Raw genomic sequence first — 17,954 nt, forward strand, 5'->3', positions numbered from 1 at the left:
GTATAGTACTGTCCTTGGCATTCCCCTCTATGTTGCCTTGAACCCAAGTACAACAGGAAAGCTGCGAGGACTACTATCATAGCACTGTAATTATAACATAGTGGTAGGGCCCCTGCACATGCACACTGCATGCGGCAAAACCAGGCTATTAGCTAGCTTCAAGTGTTTTACTTAGTGACATGTTAATTTAAAAATATTAAATTCTGTGGTTTTACATGTCAGTATCGCACTCTGATAATGAGGGATGCCATATTAATTTTGACCACCTAGTGTTCTACAATGAGCCCCAACACGTGGGGGCGGGGTTTGGCATGAAACTTTGGCTGGCGTATAACTTTGCCTTACAGTGTGGTTTCATGGCAGTGTGCAGTGCACTGCAGTGAAACCACACCTCAAGGTAAAATGTGCATATAATTCACACACAGAAGTTGCAGCTGAATTTAAAAACTTTTGGTAGGGATTATACATGCAAAGAAAAAAAAAAAACTCTAATCAGCAGAATTTTCATGTGTTTGTTCAAACACGAACACTTGAGAGATGCTTAACAGAATATACTTGCATGTGAGGTCACAGAATCTACAATTGTTTTCACGCCATTTGCTGCTTACAGATGTAAGCTGCAGGTTTGCTACAAAAAACAAACGAGTGTCTAGCGTGAATTAATGCCTTTATATTCATGTCATCTAACTGTACATCCTTTGACTTGGAAGGCAAAACATGTCACGTCTTTGTGGCAACCTGTAAAACAGTTGGTATTGCAGAGATGACAGTTGTGGTTTGTGCACATGAATAAATGCAGCCTCGCAGGTTTCTTGGAGTCTTCAGCGTTCTTATAAGCTCGGTGATTGGAGTACTGTTTTCTTCTAAATGTGAGATGGTGACACACTGACATGTTTCTGTCAGACAACACATGACGTCAGAACCCGAATTTCTCTCGCTTAAGCTTCCAACTTCTGACTTGGGAGCTCAGAAAAGGTATTTTGCCTAGGTTGAGACTAAAGTGTTTACTGTTCATTTTGAGAAAAGGATTTCCTTAAAAGGGACCACCCCATGGTGACTGCTGTTCGCTCGCTCTGCGTGCTTCGGCTAGCCTCTTTGCAATCATGTCTTCGAAGGCAGAACTCTGCAGATGCCTTGGTTGTGGGGCTTGGTCGTTCTCTTGTGAATTGTTGGCGTCTATGCTGGCTCCAAACTGCATCTGCCCCCTCGTGAAGTTGGAGTACTTTGCCCTCTTAGAATCAGGGGTTGAGCGGTACGCAGACGGAGGGGCAAACTCCGTTGGCCTTTCTTGCCTCTGAAGGTCCACCCAATCCTCTTGAGACACTGGAAGTGAAGAACATGAGCTATAGACCAGGAGTATCCAAGCTTATAAATGGAAATAGCTGATATGCGGTGCCTTTATCAGCATATTTTATGTTTGTGAAACCTCAAGTTGAATTGAGGCACTATCAGCTTTGGCAGTGGTGCCGAACAATTGTTTTAGTTAATTATAATTATTCTTATGTTCTTATTAATTTAGGCATACTATGCTCACAAAATGAAACATATCAAATTAAGACTAACTCATGCACATGCTTTTACTTGTATCGTCTCCATTTTGTGTGACATCGGCGCAATTCGTGTTCTTACAATCATATTGCAGTCAGTATCACCTTCAGACACCAGATTTGTAGCGACAAGACATCAAACTCCTTGGGTAATTGCACATACAGAGTGTTCTAACTTAAAGTTTGACTGTCGCATTTTTTTCTATGAGTATAGTGCGTACACATTGTTATCTTTCAGTAAGCCTTAGTTGAAAGTCAGAATTTTGTGTGCAGATGTGGGCTTGTCTATTTCTCTGTCCCATTTCTTTCACGTGTTGTGCAAGCCTCAGAATGAGTTATCAACTTGGCCATGTCTACACTCTGTTTGGTTATCTCAGTAAGCTTGTTGCAGAGTGGTTGGTTAGGATAGGGGGTTAGGTTAGGGGATAGCGGATGGTTATCTCAGTAAGCTTGCTGCATGACTGGATGCATCATGAAAAGCTCGCAAGAACATGTTTTTGATACCGAAACTAAACAAACACCACTGTTACCGCTCACTGGAAATGATGCAGAATGTGAAACGTTGAGAATCAGCAGGGCACCCGTTGGTGGGTTGAAATCTCGGAGACCACATTATGAAATACGAGTCAAATCCACTAACCAACAGGTGTTCGCTTTGTTCACTTCGGTGCTATTTAGAGGCTGTTAATAAAAAAATTAAACAATTATACTAATCCTGCAGTGTTGCCAAGATTGCTTCAATATGCCGGCATATACTATACTCATTTATAACCAATTTGGACAGTGACATTTAGTTGCAGTTAACCTCAGAATGTAGAAGACAAAGGCATATGTCACTGCCCTTGCTAGAAGTTGATGTAACCTAGTACAAACTTACATTTCTTCTTTCGGAAGTGTGGGTCGTTGACCATGTCTGCCAGGTTCTTGCCTTCATCCCACGGTCGCATTTCAGGAACTTCCAGAGTGTCGGAATCACCAGTAATTTTCGAATGATCTGGGACATTGTTGCTAGTTTCAACTTGCTCAGTGTCATCTTCTGATGAATCTGTTGGGTGAGTCATTTATTTGGGTCAGAATAAGCAAAAAAAAAAGAAATTGAGCTGCTCATGGTACAAATGAACCTCGATATAACAAGCTTCATTACAACGAAATTCTCAATATAACAAAGTATTTAACATTTATAATTTCTGGTCCATACAACACCATGTATTTTGAACCTCAATATAACAAGTGTGTTTACATGCGATTTCAATATAACGAAATTTCACTGCCACCACAAAAGAATACCGAAACAAAAAATGGAAACTGCTGCTCTGTCTGTCTGTCTGCTGCGGATGCAGATCATCAAAGGCCGTGCGGGAACATATGTGGCTTGCAGTGTTGGGCGCAAATGTAGAACGAGCCAAGATGGCTGATAGTACTATCCCACTGCAGGCAACACTATCAGCCACGGTGGCAGAGTGGACGCGAAAGCTTTTTTCTCATTGAAGTTAGTTTTTTCTGAATGCGTGATGATTTGCAAAATTTTATGGCCACTTCTGAATAAGAAAACTCCGTCAGCGACTGCATAAAACGTATAACAAACTTTCCCTATACAATATAGACCACTTATAACAGAACCGCTTATAGTGCAGGACCGGATATAGTACGGTCTTTTCAGATCACGTTAATTTTCCCATGGCACTCCATGTATACCCGTATTGCTTATAGTGCAGTTGCGGGAGACGAGATACCGGTTACAGTGCGGCTGCCAGCGCGTCTCGCGCCGTCGGGCGTGTTCCAACGTTGCTGGCGCATGAATAGCTCCGTTCATATTTTTTGCCCGGCGCACTAAGCCACACTGGCCAAGCATCCCAGCATTACTCACGAGGAGCGGCCAGAATGATGCTATGGGGGGAGCGCACGCCCGTCGCTGCAGCTCTCCGAGCATTAACAAGCATGGTGTCACGCACGCACACGCAAACATAACCACATCTCACTCGATGACCGTGGAAACTCGCTGTCAGAACCCTATGGTGAGGAAGCGCGGCAGCAGCAGTCAGCGAATTTACCTTTGTGCTGCCATTCGCATCAAAGTGAACTAAGCCGCGAAAACGCAGTGCAAGGTGGACTGTGCCCTCGTCACTGATGGCTTTCAAGATGCAGCGGCCCCTGTGGGCAGGCGTGTGCGCTCAGAGTAAATGCACCCCCCCCCCCTCAAGCCTTGCGTGTGAGATAAGACAGTGCGCTTCCTTCCCGCTTTCCTCCCTTGCGTGCGCGAGATTGAGACGTGATCACCGGCTCACCCTCGCACGCTTTCACTCGCACATACAGCATACGGCGCGCGGGGACGATTTTATTGCCCCTGGACTTTATACGGAACCTCGCGGCAGCAGCTATGGCAGCTAGAAATGCGCCTGGAGTGTCCATATAATTGCTATCGCAATAAAATTGTTGTTTTTGTTAAAGTGCGGATATTCGCGACTCCGGTGACTTACATTATAAGCGGTCTACACTGTAATGAAGTGAAATGCCGATTTTGCCGACTTCATTACACTGAGACCTAGATGTATTTCTAAATCAACAACAAACTAGAAGAGGAGTATTACTGGTCGCCCAGACACAGTGCAGCATAAGTAGCTGCAAGAATTGATAAAGCAGATTCCTTCTATGAAGTCTACAAGTAAGTATATTTCTATGCAACTGGCAACTTCCGATTTCATCAGACGAAAGTCTTGTTGTGATACTGAGTTTTTCTATAGAGTATTAGTAAAGGCACTGGGACTTGTGAATGTGGTGCAACAGTCTGAAGCTCTGCTGCTGCAGACATGTGCAGGGTGCGCTGTTATGAAAGGTGCTACCTATGCTTGTCCGCAGCAGTGATCACTGCAGAGTGTTGCCTCAGACCTCGCTCACTAAGGAACACTTGCTAAGCATTAGCGAGTGTTGAATGTTAGCAGTTGCTGAGTATAGTACACTCGAACCCACTTATAACTATACCAGTTTTTGACAATACTATATCGGTTATAACAACGAGAATCTACTGCACCTTCACCTTTTGTATGTTTTCTATGGTGAAGTAACCCGCTTACTACAATGCCCCCATGCCACATTATCGGTTATAACGATGAAGTCTGGCTACTGGGTGTCCGTGCCAAAAGGGAATGGAATGCGAAATCCTCGAAAAGAAAAAAATTCGAGCCGCTGCACACCACCGCATGCTGTTTTCCAGCCTTCTCCGTATCGCCAGCCTCGCCTCCTCTCTCCCTTAGCCTTTCCACCCCTCCGAAAACAAATGGGCTGCACCCATAGTTCTACGCCGCGCCACCCTCCAAAACACGAATGGACCGCACCAACTGCGCTACTAGCGCAGTCTGGCCCCTCATTCTGTATAATTCTGCCGATGGATTAAGTCGCTCGTGCTCGTCTTTGTTGGTTGCGTCGAAGTCGTTCCAGGCCACGTGGTTTCTCAGCCTCGTTTGACTCGCTGCCGAAACGGAAGATGGCTGATCCGCCTGCTGATCATTGGCAATGCACGACGTTGCCGGTGAAAAGAAAACACACTGCAATAGATTTGGAAACGAAGTGCTGTCGTTTCGATCGTGCTTGCATCGAATAGCGACGGTGACAGTGACGGCAGCGATGATGCAGTAGGGCAGGCTGCCTCAACACTGTCCTCGCAGGAGGCCCTGCAGATGATTCAGTCCCTCCAAGGCTTCGTTTTCGCGAGGGACCTTCGCGAGAGAAGGATGTCAGCAAGCTTCGCATAAATCAAGCAAAGCTGATGGACATGGGGTTCTCTCGCGCAAGCCAGTGGGAAGTATAGTCGGCTTCACCCTTGTGTAGAGAGCAGGAATGGCGGCTGCCGGGGCACTCTAGAGAAAGCCAGCGATGTCTAACCATAGTTGTTGGGCCCAAACATGCCCAACAGCTACCGCAAGACGTCGGACCCAGCAGATAGCGTTAAGGCCACGCGGCGAGTTGCTTGTGGCAATCTTGCCCCAGCATTTCTTCTAGATTTCTCAAGCTGAAAGGCTGCGGCATAAACTTTCTCGCATTTTTTAAAAGACCCCTTTTGAGGCCACCAAAGTGATGCCTCGGCGGAGCTTGCACGTCACTTGCCGCTCGTGACCCCGCTTTGCAGTTGTTATGACAGTGCCATTCCTGAACACCTACAGCCGCAGCTTGTTACACGCGATCGGAGCATGCAGGAAGCAGAGTTGAACAATTAAATGAGTCAACACAATCGGCAGCCGGATGGCAGACGGTGGTCCGGAGCGGGCACTGGCCTCCCCACCATTACTGTTTTCTCACAACAGCTCTGCCGTTCCCCTATTCTGATTTTTTTTCATGCAACCTGGTTATAAGCATTTTCAAACTCCTGTTTCCACTGGCCTCTCAGCTGTTGGGGAATTTCCCGTTTGTATTTTACTGTACAGTGCAAAAAATAAGTATAACGGTTCCAAATGGAAGCTAGGAATTCTCTTTTAGATTGGCTCCCACTGTGCTTCGGACTGCCGCATCACATCCATGTGACTCAGTGTGCCACATCTATTAGCCAAATAAAATATTGTAAGCACTAGATTAACATACTTCATAGTTTTCTTATGTATATAGCCATATCATAGTACATTTCATAATACAAATGCATATCTATTGATTTTGTTGTGCCTAGGTGCAGAATATAGTGTCCCAGGAAGTCTGGGAACATGTAGGCTGCAAAATGATGAATTTTCCAATGCTGATTAGGTTACCGTACAATGGTGTCACACGATGCATACTTGATTGTGATTGAGCCCAACTGGAATTGACCACGATCAAAAGTGCACCGCGTGAAGCTCATAATATATGGCACTTGTGCGATTCTTTTTGGGCAAAGCAGTAGTTCTAGCAGTAGAGTTTTGAAGTTAATTTGTTATTTCCTTTTAGGTATGCATGTGAGGTTATACCTTTATCTTCTTCCTCTTGCTTGTTGTCTGGAATGTTCTTTTTCTGACGAATCCTAGCCAAGCGTGCTTCGAGCATGGCCCTTCTTTTCTCTTTCATCCTTTTCGAGATCTCTTTCTGTTTCTCTGTCTGAAAAACAACAAAATCTTTGGCAGTGAGAAAAGGAAGACTTGCAGACAGTGGGTGTGACTTCAAAAGGAACTGGCCACACGCAATTGCACTGCAATCTTGTCACACAGCAACAATGAAAAGTGTCTAATGTTTCAGGCTGGCTTTTGCAATGAACTGGACAATGCCATCAAATTAATAAAATGATTCAACCTTACACACCATGACAATAACTAAGGTAAGTGGTCTTCATTTATCTCACATGACGTGTATAAAAGCTAGCAAGTTCATTCAAAAATCTTGTTTAGTAGATCTGTAGCTGCTGCATTGCACAAAGCCGTTTTCTACCAACACAAGTGAAAAAAGGATGAATAAGCAAGGTTAAAAAATTAAGAAATAGGGGTAGAAAAAAAAAAAAACAGTGTTGCGTAAACTCACTTGATCTCTGAGCTTGTTCAGCATGTCCAATTGTTTTTGGCGCTCCGAAGAATCACCAGAAAGGTCATAGAAGCCAACACCATGCTCTCTGGCCTCTGGATGAAAAAGGAATAATTGCATGAAAACATTCACTGAACTTGAATGCAGACTATATCAGCAAAGAAACTAGGCCTGGTGTTTTAAAGCTAATCCTAGCTGCCAGGACACTCGTGGTGTTTTAAATTTACATGTGGCACACAACACGTGTGCCTTATTTAGTAATGTGAACTTTTGGGCGAGTTAGTGTTGATCCATTTATGGTTTTTTAGTGCCAGACAAAGAGAACATTGTGAAATGCATTCGTCTTCCTGTCCCCAGTCCTTCACAAGCTCTTTCTTACGTTAAAAATCCTGGAATAGATTTTATTAAGACATTCAACCTTTTTGTAATTTCCATAAGCATCGGGCAGGCCACTAACTGCCTGCTAATCACTGAGTAAGAACAAATTTATTCATTCACCATGCACAAAGGATGACTGACATTCATAAGTATTTTAAAATCTCTAGTATCTGCTCAGTGACCATGATGCACATCAGGGAAACATTAGGGCTCTACACATCACAAATTCCCAAAACAATGTCACAACATCTAGGACACAAACCTTGGAAGCGCACATCGCCGTAGTGCAATGACTCTTTGTACGCATTCTCAGCCTCTTGTTCTTGCCACTGCTGCCTTAGCTGCTCGCGCGTGCGCTCATGTGCCAGGAACTGCGCTGTACGCTCAGGAATGTCTGCTTCGACAACACTGAAAAAATACAAAAGCATAATATTGGTATCCCTCGTATAACATGGCAAAAACAAACCTAGGTGAGCAAGAGACAAAACTATCCATTGTGTGGGGAGTAGTACTATAACAAATGAACTTTTCCCTAGTATAAGGACATGTGCCAGAAAATGGCAACAATACAATGCAAACGCTATAGTTGATGGGTGCGTGAATATTGGTGGTTTTCAGTAAAAAATCAAATCCTTCTGATTTGAATTGATGTAGCACAGCTCTTTCAGTCGCAGCATTTAAGTATGAAAACCGAACCTATTTTTCAATGTACTGACAAGTGACAACAAGGAAAAAAAGCTTCAACATGGTGCTGAACGTAAACGCAACCTTCTGCTAATGAAAAGCAACGTCATAAGTCACTTTAATACGAAGCCTAATCCAAAACAATTGTATCTTAAGAGGTTCGCTAGTAGTACTGCATTTGAGGTGAAGTTTGACGTGTTCCTCTGTATTACAGCAGCTGGTGTTCTTTTTTGCATCGGAAGGCACTAAACTCAAATATAACCAGCGCGTTTACTTGTAAAAAATATTTAGCTTTTCATGGCCCAACGTGAAGCAAATATTCATGCTCCAGGCTCAATTTTCTTTCCGCAAAATATGATTCATGTCTTCAGTAAACTATATACATTCATATGCCTTAGTAAAAATCGGTCAAATTATGCGACATTGTGAAATATGCATGAATAAGTAATATGCTCCCGAGTCACATTAATTCTTCTCTTAGAAGGTTCATCAACACCCTATTTTAAGTCCACTGCAGGACTTCTCCCAGAAATTTTCACTTACCCATGTCCTGTGCCAACGGAACACCTTTCAAATTTCCTGGTCTCACCACTCCATCTAATCCTTTGCCATATCTAACCAACCACCAGTCTTTATGTCCTACGCATGATATGTGCTATCTAAGTATGTTTTATTCTGCTAATCTTAACTAGTATTACCAACTTTCTGTCTCTTGACATTATCTCTATCATCTTTCACTTTACTGAGGAGATAACAAACTTGAAACTTTGTTTCAAGTTTGGTATTCTCCAGGTTCCAGGCCCTTTGCAGATTAGTAATAGCGAAATGCAGAGAATGTAGTTATTTTCTTTCTTTTCAAAAAATATTGGCAGGCTGTGATTTGTAACTCGGAAGTGATTACCAAATATGTTCCAACCAATCTTTTAAATCTTCTACAGATTTACTATCCTTCATTTGCTTTGTCAACATCCTCACTGCCGACTTCTAACTAGGATATGTTTGCACATAATATTGCAACAGACACAAACACAAAACAGATAAGGACGAGAACTCATCACTGTCTATTTCTCGCTAGTATTTGTTGCAGTGTGTTGCGCTAGCATACCCTAGTTGGAATGCAAGGCCAACTAACCCAAGTGACAAATTCTCATTCACTGTCAAGTAATATGCGCACCAGTATACAACACAAAGCCTCCTCGAGTTGTAAAGCCCACACAGCCAACTGAGTGCACTGCACCTTATTGTTCACTTACCCAGCTTTTCCTGTAAGCTCCTTGTCACTGTTAATGAGTGCGGGCAGGTCTTTTCGCATGCACCTCCGGGATCTCCCAAGGGCATCGGTATAGTCCACCCTAAATGGCGATACAGTATGTGTAAGTCTGGTGCAACACAAAACTGTAAAAGAAAGCAAATCTAAAGTTCTGTAGTGCAAAGTTTTCATGACAGTCTTCCTGTAACACAACATATATTTAACATATGTAAGAAATGACGACACTAACTGTTTTTGAAAACAGTTGGTAGTGGCGCTCGTCTTGGGGGGGCTGGGGGAATCACCCGTTCCCTCGCCCTCGATTAAAAGGGGCATGGCCAAGACATTTGGGAGGAGTCGTGAAATAATTGGGTGAAATTCATTGGATCGTATTTACCGTTCCCCGACCCAAGGACTGGGGAAAGGAGAAGCTAATTAAATGCAGGTATTAGTCCCTGCTAATCAGTCTAGAAGCTGAGCCTGCTGAGAAGCAGTTGAGAGGCTATTGCCATTCAGTATCGCCTGGACCGCCTAGCCGCGTCTGAACTCCGAGTGACCTAGTTGACGTAAGAGACGCGAAACCAACGTCTGCAACGAAGCTCAAGGTAGTTCACCCCGAGTTAGCTCAACCTGCTCGAGGGAAGTCGTCAGATCTAGACTCCCAGGAAACCCAGCCCAGCAATCGCAGCCACCTCAACATGATCAGCTCACCAGCATTCTTCGGGAAAGCTCTGCATGCCGACTTCATGGTTTATGGTCTTGCTGCTGCTGCCCAGTCATACGTATGCCATCGTTTGTTTTCTATTGAATTTTGTTTTAGTGGACTACTTTTAAGTGTATTCTTGTGTTTTCGATCGCGTCCTGCCTAAATTTGATATCCACTGTTAATTGCTCATTATATTTCTTTTGTTGTCATTACTGATCTATGTTAAGTGCATGAGTGTTAGTTTCGTTGTGTAATTTTTAAAAATTAGTTTGTGTATTGTTGTCAGTCGATAAATATCTTGTTCTTTCTTTTTCATTTTCTTTTTTGTTTTTTTACTCCAAACTGACCCTTTCACTGTGTTCACTTGAGTACAGAATGACCAACCGGCTTGTATACCCCATCAACGACTTCGCGTCGACGGTAAATGGGTGACAAGTCGTGACAATGGCATCGGCAGAGACAATTCAGTGGTGCGGAAAGTTCAGGACTTGGGCCTGAACTTTCCCTGCAATTTTTTAAATAAACGGTGGCGTGCAGAGGATGCCACACTAGCGCTGCCAAAATGAATGGTAGTGTGCAGCACTGACTGAACTAGTTCAGAAAGTACAGGCAAATCGAATGCACCTTGTCTTTCCTTGCTTAGTTTTCTTGTTTTTTGCGCATTCTTCTAAATGAATCTGTTCAGACTTGCCTAGCTTGCAATCGTTCCACCACATAATGCTTCCGCTAATGCAAACTGACTTAGTTGTGCAAATTATACGCATCTAATGAGCCTATAATGCAGCCCAAGCTTTACAACAATGCATTTTTGTACTCCAGGCATTTATAGCATTTCTGTATTTCTTGCATGGACTCCATTACAAATTCATTTGCACCAACTGCCCTGGCTATGTTTATATTGTATAGTAAAAATATATATTGAGCAAATTTCTTCTGCAAATGCTGCTCTGTATGATTAAACTGTGCTAGTAAGAAATGAAGCACTGAAAGGCACTCTTATGACTTCAGTAATTGATCTAAACCCCTTCCAATTAACCAATATCCTAAAACGTTCAGAGAAGCCCTTTAGTACACCAGGTTGGCGAGTGTTTCAGACAACACATTCACAAAATATAATGTAAAAAAAACTACAATTAAGTTTGAAGCACTAGCAAAGAAAGGGAAGAAGGTAGCTAAAGAAGGCAGCTGTACTGTGAATGCCGCCTTCTGCAAGCTGTCAACGTGACAATAAGAGAAACTGCATAATGTGATTGGAGTAATTCTGGCTCAAGGAAAATAATATATTTAAGCATAACAATTAATCAGATTAAAACAGATTCATTGTGATAAATTGATCAATTACATAGATTGTTAAAGGCCGGAAACCCATGAGGGTTGAGACGTCTTAATAAACAACAGGCACTGGCACTTGCCATTCTTCTTCTGTTCCTGCAAGGATCTCGTCCAGGGCCTCATGGTCTGCACTTGGCACGTTGTCATCTGCAGCAGACTCATCTTTAGTATAGACCACAGCTTCTTCCCTGGTAGGCACAGTGGGCGTCTCTTGCCGTTCCCTCTCTTCAACCGCAGCATCCATTGCCTTCCTCTGGAAGTTCACAACGTATAGACTTGCCTCTTCATCGCCTGGTGGTATGAGGGAACCAAAAAAAGGGCAAGGCTGCAAACCCTCCTCAAACATCTGACAACAGCTAAGCATCTAAGAGACAGAGTGTGCCCTCTGAATGTTGAGTCAAAGAGTCAGTCAAAGAGCAACTCCATGGAACAAAAGAGGGAACCAAGTGAAAGGAAACTTGGTGCTAAGTGCAGCTGTTTACGACAGCAACACTGCAATGCCAGACATCAAAAGCTCTATCCAGGGTTCGTACAGGTTTCCAAGGCAAAAATTCAAGGATATTCCAGGACTTTCCAGGACCTGTCACAGGTTTTTCAAGGACTCAAAGCGGCATCCAAAGTAGGATTTCTTTACTCTAACATTTCCAAAAATGACTAGTTTTATTGCAATTACAATAAATAAATGTATATCACAATTAAATAAAATGTATAGCCTTGATAACTTCTCAAGATCACAACACAAAATGAATGCTTAGAACAGCGGCTGAGATTTCTCCAGTATAGGCTGGGTAAAGTTCGCCAAAAATATTCAAAACATTCAGCATAGGGTGATTGCGCTAAAATAAAAAGAAATAAATGTATATCCCAATGATGTTAGTATTGTGTAGCCTTGATCACTTTGCAAGTTCACAACAATGCCGAAGAAAAAAAAGTTTACAAAACACAATGATTGCTACCAACAGCTACTCTGACTTCTCCAGTATTAACTGGGCAAGTTTACCGAACATTTTCATACCATCCAGTGTAGTCTTCCTACACATCCATTTAATTATAAAAATACATGTACAGTATATTGCAATTTTGTAAAACATGTCTTGATCGTTTCTCAAGTCCGCAATATTAAATTTAACACAACAAACACTCACAACAGCTCTCAGGCTTCTGCAGTATTAGCTGGGTTGGTTCATCAAACATTTACAAAACATTCAGCATAAGGTTATTGCACTTACTTTATCATAAATAATATTATAACAAACCTCCACCCGAAGGCACAAAGGCAGTGAGCATCAGTGGTAAAGTTGCTCCACTAAAGCTCTCTTTAGCTTCACCTCACGGGCAAGAGGGAAAGTGGGAAAAGGCAGACCGACAGGCGAGGAGTGAAACGAACGATAGGGCGAGGAAAGCAGCATAAACACTGCCAGCCGAGCCAGCACCCTAGCGCGGCACGCATCTCTCACTACGTTCACGGTTTGACGCGGTGAAGCCTTTTATTTTTTTCCCGTAGTTCTGCAAAACGGAACCGTGTGTGCTCATGTCGGCGTATTGTTTCTGAAATGGGGAGTATATTGGATCGATGCCGATCTACCACAGAAAGGAGGTCACAATGTCGATATCAGAGTGCATTGCTCATGAAATTCAAGGATTTTCAAGGAAGCAAAAAAATTCCAGGACTCTCAAGGGCCTTGAAAGTGCACTTTTCAATTTCAAGGGTTTTCAAGGATTTCAAGGACCTGTACGCACTCTGTCTATCACAGTCTCACTCCCTTGACCCTTTCCGCATTTCTTTCGAGCATGATTTATATTCCAAAAACATTTAATCTTCTGTGTTCTGACACCTGCGACATTTCGTTTCGTTTTCTGTTCTTCATTTCTTATCACTGCAGTGCTGACTGGCTAATATTGTTAATCCAGTAGCATCTGAGTCAACAACGAAGAGTGAAAAGAATGAAAGATGAAATGTATGTTTTCAAAATACAGTCCCTAGTTTAAAGGGACACTAAAGCAAGACAACAAATCAGCTTAGATTATGCTTAGACCAGCTGGGGTGGCTCAGTCAGCTAAAGCGTTGCGCTGCTGAGCACGAGATCGCGGGATCGAATCCCGGCCGCGGCAGCCGCATTTCGATGGAGGCGAAATGCAAAAACGCCCATGTGCTTGCGTTGTAGTGCACGTTAAAGAACCCCAGGTGGTAAAAATTAATCCGGAGCCCTCCACTACGGCATGCCTCATAATCAGGACTGGTTTTGGCACGTAAAACCCCAGAAAGAAGAAGAAATCAGCTTAGACTGATAAAGTATTCGAAAACTCTGCTGTCGTTAATTACACAGCTATACGTCAATTATTAGAAGAGAAAATGAAGCTAAAAGTTATCTTTTTTTAAATTTCGCGTGGAAACGCCGACGTCAGCAGTTCAGTGTGACGTCACGACTTCTAAAGTAATTTTTTGTATTTGGGCCACATTGGCTCAGTAAAAGTTCGCGAAACTTGCCATATCCAGTATTGGGCTCCTTTAGAACACAATGTAGTCAATCTTTACTGCTAAAGAATTAACGGTGACGTAGAAGGCGCTGTCAAAATCCATGATGTCATGGTGAGCTGGTGCGGGAACTTCAAGGTGGCCGCCGCCACTCGCCTTCTCGTTTCTTTCTGGCTTACCAAGCGGCTTCTCGTGTTAAGAGTAGTGTTTTTGGTGTTGTGGAAGGGTAATCTACTGATACAGAAGAAATAATTTTTCCCTTTAGTGTCCCTTTAAGAACACCACGAGACAGTCAAAGTGTGATTTGCTGACAAAACATTACATGTAATGTCACTAGAGTACGCGTATTCTACATGCACAGCAGCTGTGCTTGTTCAGCTCAAAGCTGTTGTTGAAACTGCTTGAAGAGCAATCCTGCACTTCGTCCACCATGAGAACTATAACTGCACACAATGAGAGCTTTCACCTTTTTCTTCTTCTTTTTTTTAACCAGCAAATGCACACTTTGCTCCAAAGTGCAGCACCATTTTCACAGGTTGCGAAAACAAGCAATGTCATCTTACTAAATTTTCTTCCGAATGGCACAATTACCAGACAATATTGCTCTGCTGTCTATAACCAATACACGGAGCCTGAAAAATTACACCATTTTTCTCCAAGATATGAAAATTAAGGCATGACCTTAATGGGCATGCTGCACAACTGCGAAGCACGTCTCAGTAAGATTGTACTAACAAACAAAACCTGTTTACAGCAAGAAGGCTGGACACTAAACTGAAAAGCAAGTTGAGCCGTATTGGTAAACTACCGTTATACTATACCAAAAAGCCACTCGTACTTCTAGAGAAGGCAGAAAAGACACTAAAATAAAAGATGGCTGGCGACACTGGCCTTGAAGTTCTTGCACTAGCTTCCAGCTTGCTGTGACATCCATAAATTTTGACAGCATCTGCTTGAGTCCAGTTAATTTTTTATCGCTTAGGATGGATGACACTGTATTCTTAGTTAAAGAAAGTGAACTTTGGCCTCCATTTTCTCATCTAGTAATCAGCCTCTTACAACAAATTATGTAAAAGAAGGTTCTGACAGAATAATTTATCAGTGTACACTGATTTATTGTTTTTAAAGACACAATGTGATATTAAGGATAAAGCTCAGTTTTGGGGAGTCAAACGCTGTAGCTTTGAAGACTCAGACAGTGTAAATAATGCCACGGGTGGTGTCGAAGAGCCGCTACAAGTCACATTTATGTCATTTTGTCCTGGCTGGTTGATGCACATAAAAGAGAGCACCTCTGAGCATTGTGCTGGCCATGAAGTACAGGATCATTTGGCTTGTGGCTTCAGAGATTCTTTTTATTCCATATAATACGAGGAAGACATTAATTTAAATGTCACCAGAACTTCTTCTTTCATTTGGAAAACAATGCCAACCACAAGCAGCTGGTCTTTTCATCTTCAACGAGATGCACTACACCAACACTCTAATAATGTCTGATGTGTTTTCATCTACTTCTTTCTCAGTTGCAGACATGCTACACCAGGCGGTATCATGTCATAAGCGCAACACTTCTTCGAAGGCTGCACTGCCCATGCCAACATCCGTTGTAACACATATCTGCAATGAATTAAGGTTCTTGCTAGTAATGGAAATCATGGAATGAGACATCCAGACAACACTTAGATACGGGTGTGCACACGAGGATTAACTAAGAAACATACATTTTTATAGCAAAATCAATGCATTAGTGGTTTGCTGTAGCTTATCCCATTCAGCCACGGTGCAGATACTTGTGAATGCCAAGGGAAAAACCATGGACATTAAGCTGCTTGTAAAATGAACCCTCTGCTTGACCAAGGTGGTTTGATTTCATTTCATTAAGCAGAGTATTGCTACACACAGCTGCTTCACAGATACACTGCCATGTTTGACGGCATGTTGGATGTGCCGTGTTCTGTCAGCAATGGCAAAGGATTAGTTTTTCCTTCCTTGCAATGCTTGAAGCAAACAATTAACTTGCACATGTGCTTTGACGCAATGATGACATTTTTTAAATAATAAAAAAAATCTGACATGAGTGACCCAAATAAATACGTTTAATTACTCTGTATTACAGAGGACTCATTAGAAAATGCAGAAAGAATCATCATACCAGCTTGATTTTGTTTCAATGGAATCCGTAGTACATTGGAAAAAAAAAATATACGCAAGTTTCACACATTTGATACAGAAGCAGTAAGTTTCCTTTACACGATGCCTAGCTCTCTCAGAATGTGCACTGACCATACAAGCAAGAAAACATGGAGGAGTACATGTGCATACAAAAGAGGACACGATATGCAGACATACCTGGGATCACTTTGCCAGAGCTGAGCTTCTCATAAAGCTTGGCTTTCCGTTGTAGTGCAGCCCTGAAAAATGAAGTGGCAACAAAAAAATGTGTAAGATCCACGCTAGTAGGGTATTTCATTTTCGATTTTCTTAGGAGGCAAGAAAAAAAAAAAAAAACAAGAACAAACCCATGAAATAAAAGCAATGATATAAACACACGTGCCAAAGTGTGCATGCAACGCATCGACCTTCACCAGTACAGCTGAAGGCTGGTGCATTATGTGCAAACTCTGGCATGAGTTTTATGTTACTGGTAGAAAGTGTTACTTTCTTACATAGGTAGTGCAATAATGCAACCTAGTACAGAAAGGCATTAAAGCAAAACAAAACTTTGTACATTACAGCACGGTGTGAAGATCACGTCATGTCAACGGTCCGTTTTGAAGGAATAAATGGCCTGCTAATTAAAGGGTGGATCAATAATTATCAGAATGTCAGCTCTATATCAAAACGGCCAGCTAGAAGAGGTGCCTCATGCATAGTTTTCATGTTTGTCACAATCACACAATGACACCTACACTTCCAAGTGGCCTGAGAAGGGCTTTTATGATGTCAGCGTAGGAGTTCCATGGGTTTTACGAGAGGCCTGTAGAACATTAGCATAAAATATTAACGATTAAACTTGTGGTATGCCGTATATTTCGCCACTCTATGTGTATTTGGTTTTGCTCAGGAAGAGATATAATCCATTCAGAGCGCACTGTTTTAGCCAATAAGCCACGTTAGATAGACACTGCTAATTAATAAAGATTTAGCACAGACTGAGGACATGGCTGAGGACATGAAGCTGCCTATTACTGATCATATGTGCTGCGAGGTAAATGACCGCTCTTAGCCTTAGCATTACAGAAATAAAGTCACCTCGAGCTTGGGAAAGCTGGTAAATGAGCACTCCGCCCGATACTACACTGCTAGGGTACTGTAAACAATGTGACTGGAGCTCTACACTGCCGTCCGAGTACATTCTGTGCTCAAGTGAACAGTGCTCACCTTGATCGCTTCAGATCCGCATCTTCGTCAGGGATATCTTCAGCCTCGGGCGCCTTTTTCGGCGCTTCCTTTTTAGTAGCACCGCCAGAGTCGCTCCCAAGAATAAGCTAGATAAATTAACAACAATGAGGATTCGCGTAGTGAGCCCAATGGTTCATTCTGCACATGCTAGAGCACGTATTTACCAAGGTGCCTACCTTCTGTTTCACATAGCCGTCTTCAGGCTGAAACTGCTTCAGCTTTTGCACCTTTAGCGCTTCCCTTTTCCGGAGTAGTTCCGCTTTAAGGTCAATGAGCTGGAACGTTAGAAGAAAGCGTTAACCGTAGATCGTGTGGGAGCAATCAGAGAAATTGCTTACCGATGACACACTTGCGCCCAGGGACACCTTCCCGAACGTGCCTTTTTTGCCAGATCCTTCCATGTCAAAAAGCGTCTGTAACAGTAAGCCGCTGCACCAGGACGTTCTACTATGACTTCACACAATTCCTGACTGTACCACATGTGACACAATCTCAAAGTACCCAACACAGGTAACGCTACACATGGTTAGAAGCAACAGAAACCGTACGACGACAACGAACCACACCGGACGTAAACACCACTTCACAACATAGCTTGGATGCTTGGCTTGGCCATAGAATAAAGAACCAACTTGGCCGTGACTTGTGGCCCGTATCGGCTTCTGAGATCTCGGAGGTAATAATGGTCGTTGTTGACATAGAGGGCGG

At 42.8% G+C, this 17,954-nt stretch overlaps 1 protein-coding gene across 1 annotated transcript; it reads right to left on the bottom strand.

Annotated features, from left to right (window-relative positions):
- Positions 1-648: 648 nt before the first annotated feature.
- On the bottom strand, positions 649-17,848 carry LOC119460899 (coiled-coil domain-containing protein 174). The gene is made up of 11 exons (XM_037722021.2): positions 17,585-17,848; positions 17,423-17,521; positions 17,226-17,332; positions 16,194-16,255; positions 11,449-11,659; positions 9,335-9,433; positions 7,660-7,805; positions 7,020-7,114; positions 6,476-6,602; positions 2,425-2,592; positions 649-1,323 (listed from the first exon to the last, which is right to left on the bottom strand). The coding sequence occupies exons 1-11, from the start codon at positions 17,645-17,647 to the stop codon at positions 1,034-1,036; spliced, it is 1,467 nt and encodes a 488-aa protein (XP_037577949.1). The 5' UTR covers positions 17,648-17,848; the 3' UTR covers positions 649-1,033.
- Between the last annotated feature and the right edge of the window lie 106 nt (positions 17,849-17,954).

This window comes from Dermacentor silvarum, chromosome 8 (genome assembly GCF_013339745.2).
Source record: "Dermacentor silvarum isolate Dsil-2018 chromosome 8, BIME_Dsil_1.4, whole genome shotgun sequence".
NCBI lineage: Eukaryota > Metazoa > Arthropoda > Arachnida > Ixodida > Ixodidae > Dermacentor > Dermacentor silvarum.

Bases quoted from the DNA above. Each gene is read 5' to 3' on its own strand.
- LOC119460899 (XM_037722021.2), bottom strand. From the start codon at position 17,647: ATGGAAGGATCTGGCAAAAAAGGCACGTTCGGGAAGGTGTCCCTGGGC. The intron at 17,333-17,422 runs GTAGGCACCTTG...TAATTTATCTAG, and splicing joins ACGGCTATGTGAAACAGAAG to CTTATTCTTGGGAGCGACTC. The intron at 9,434-11,448 runs GCAAGTGCCAGT...ATCGCCATTTAG, and splicing joins GCAGGAACAGAAGAAGAATG to GGTGGACTATACCGATGCCC.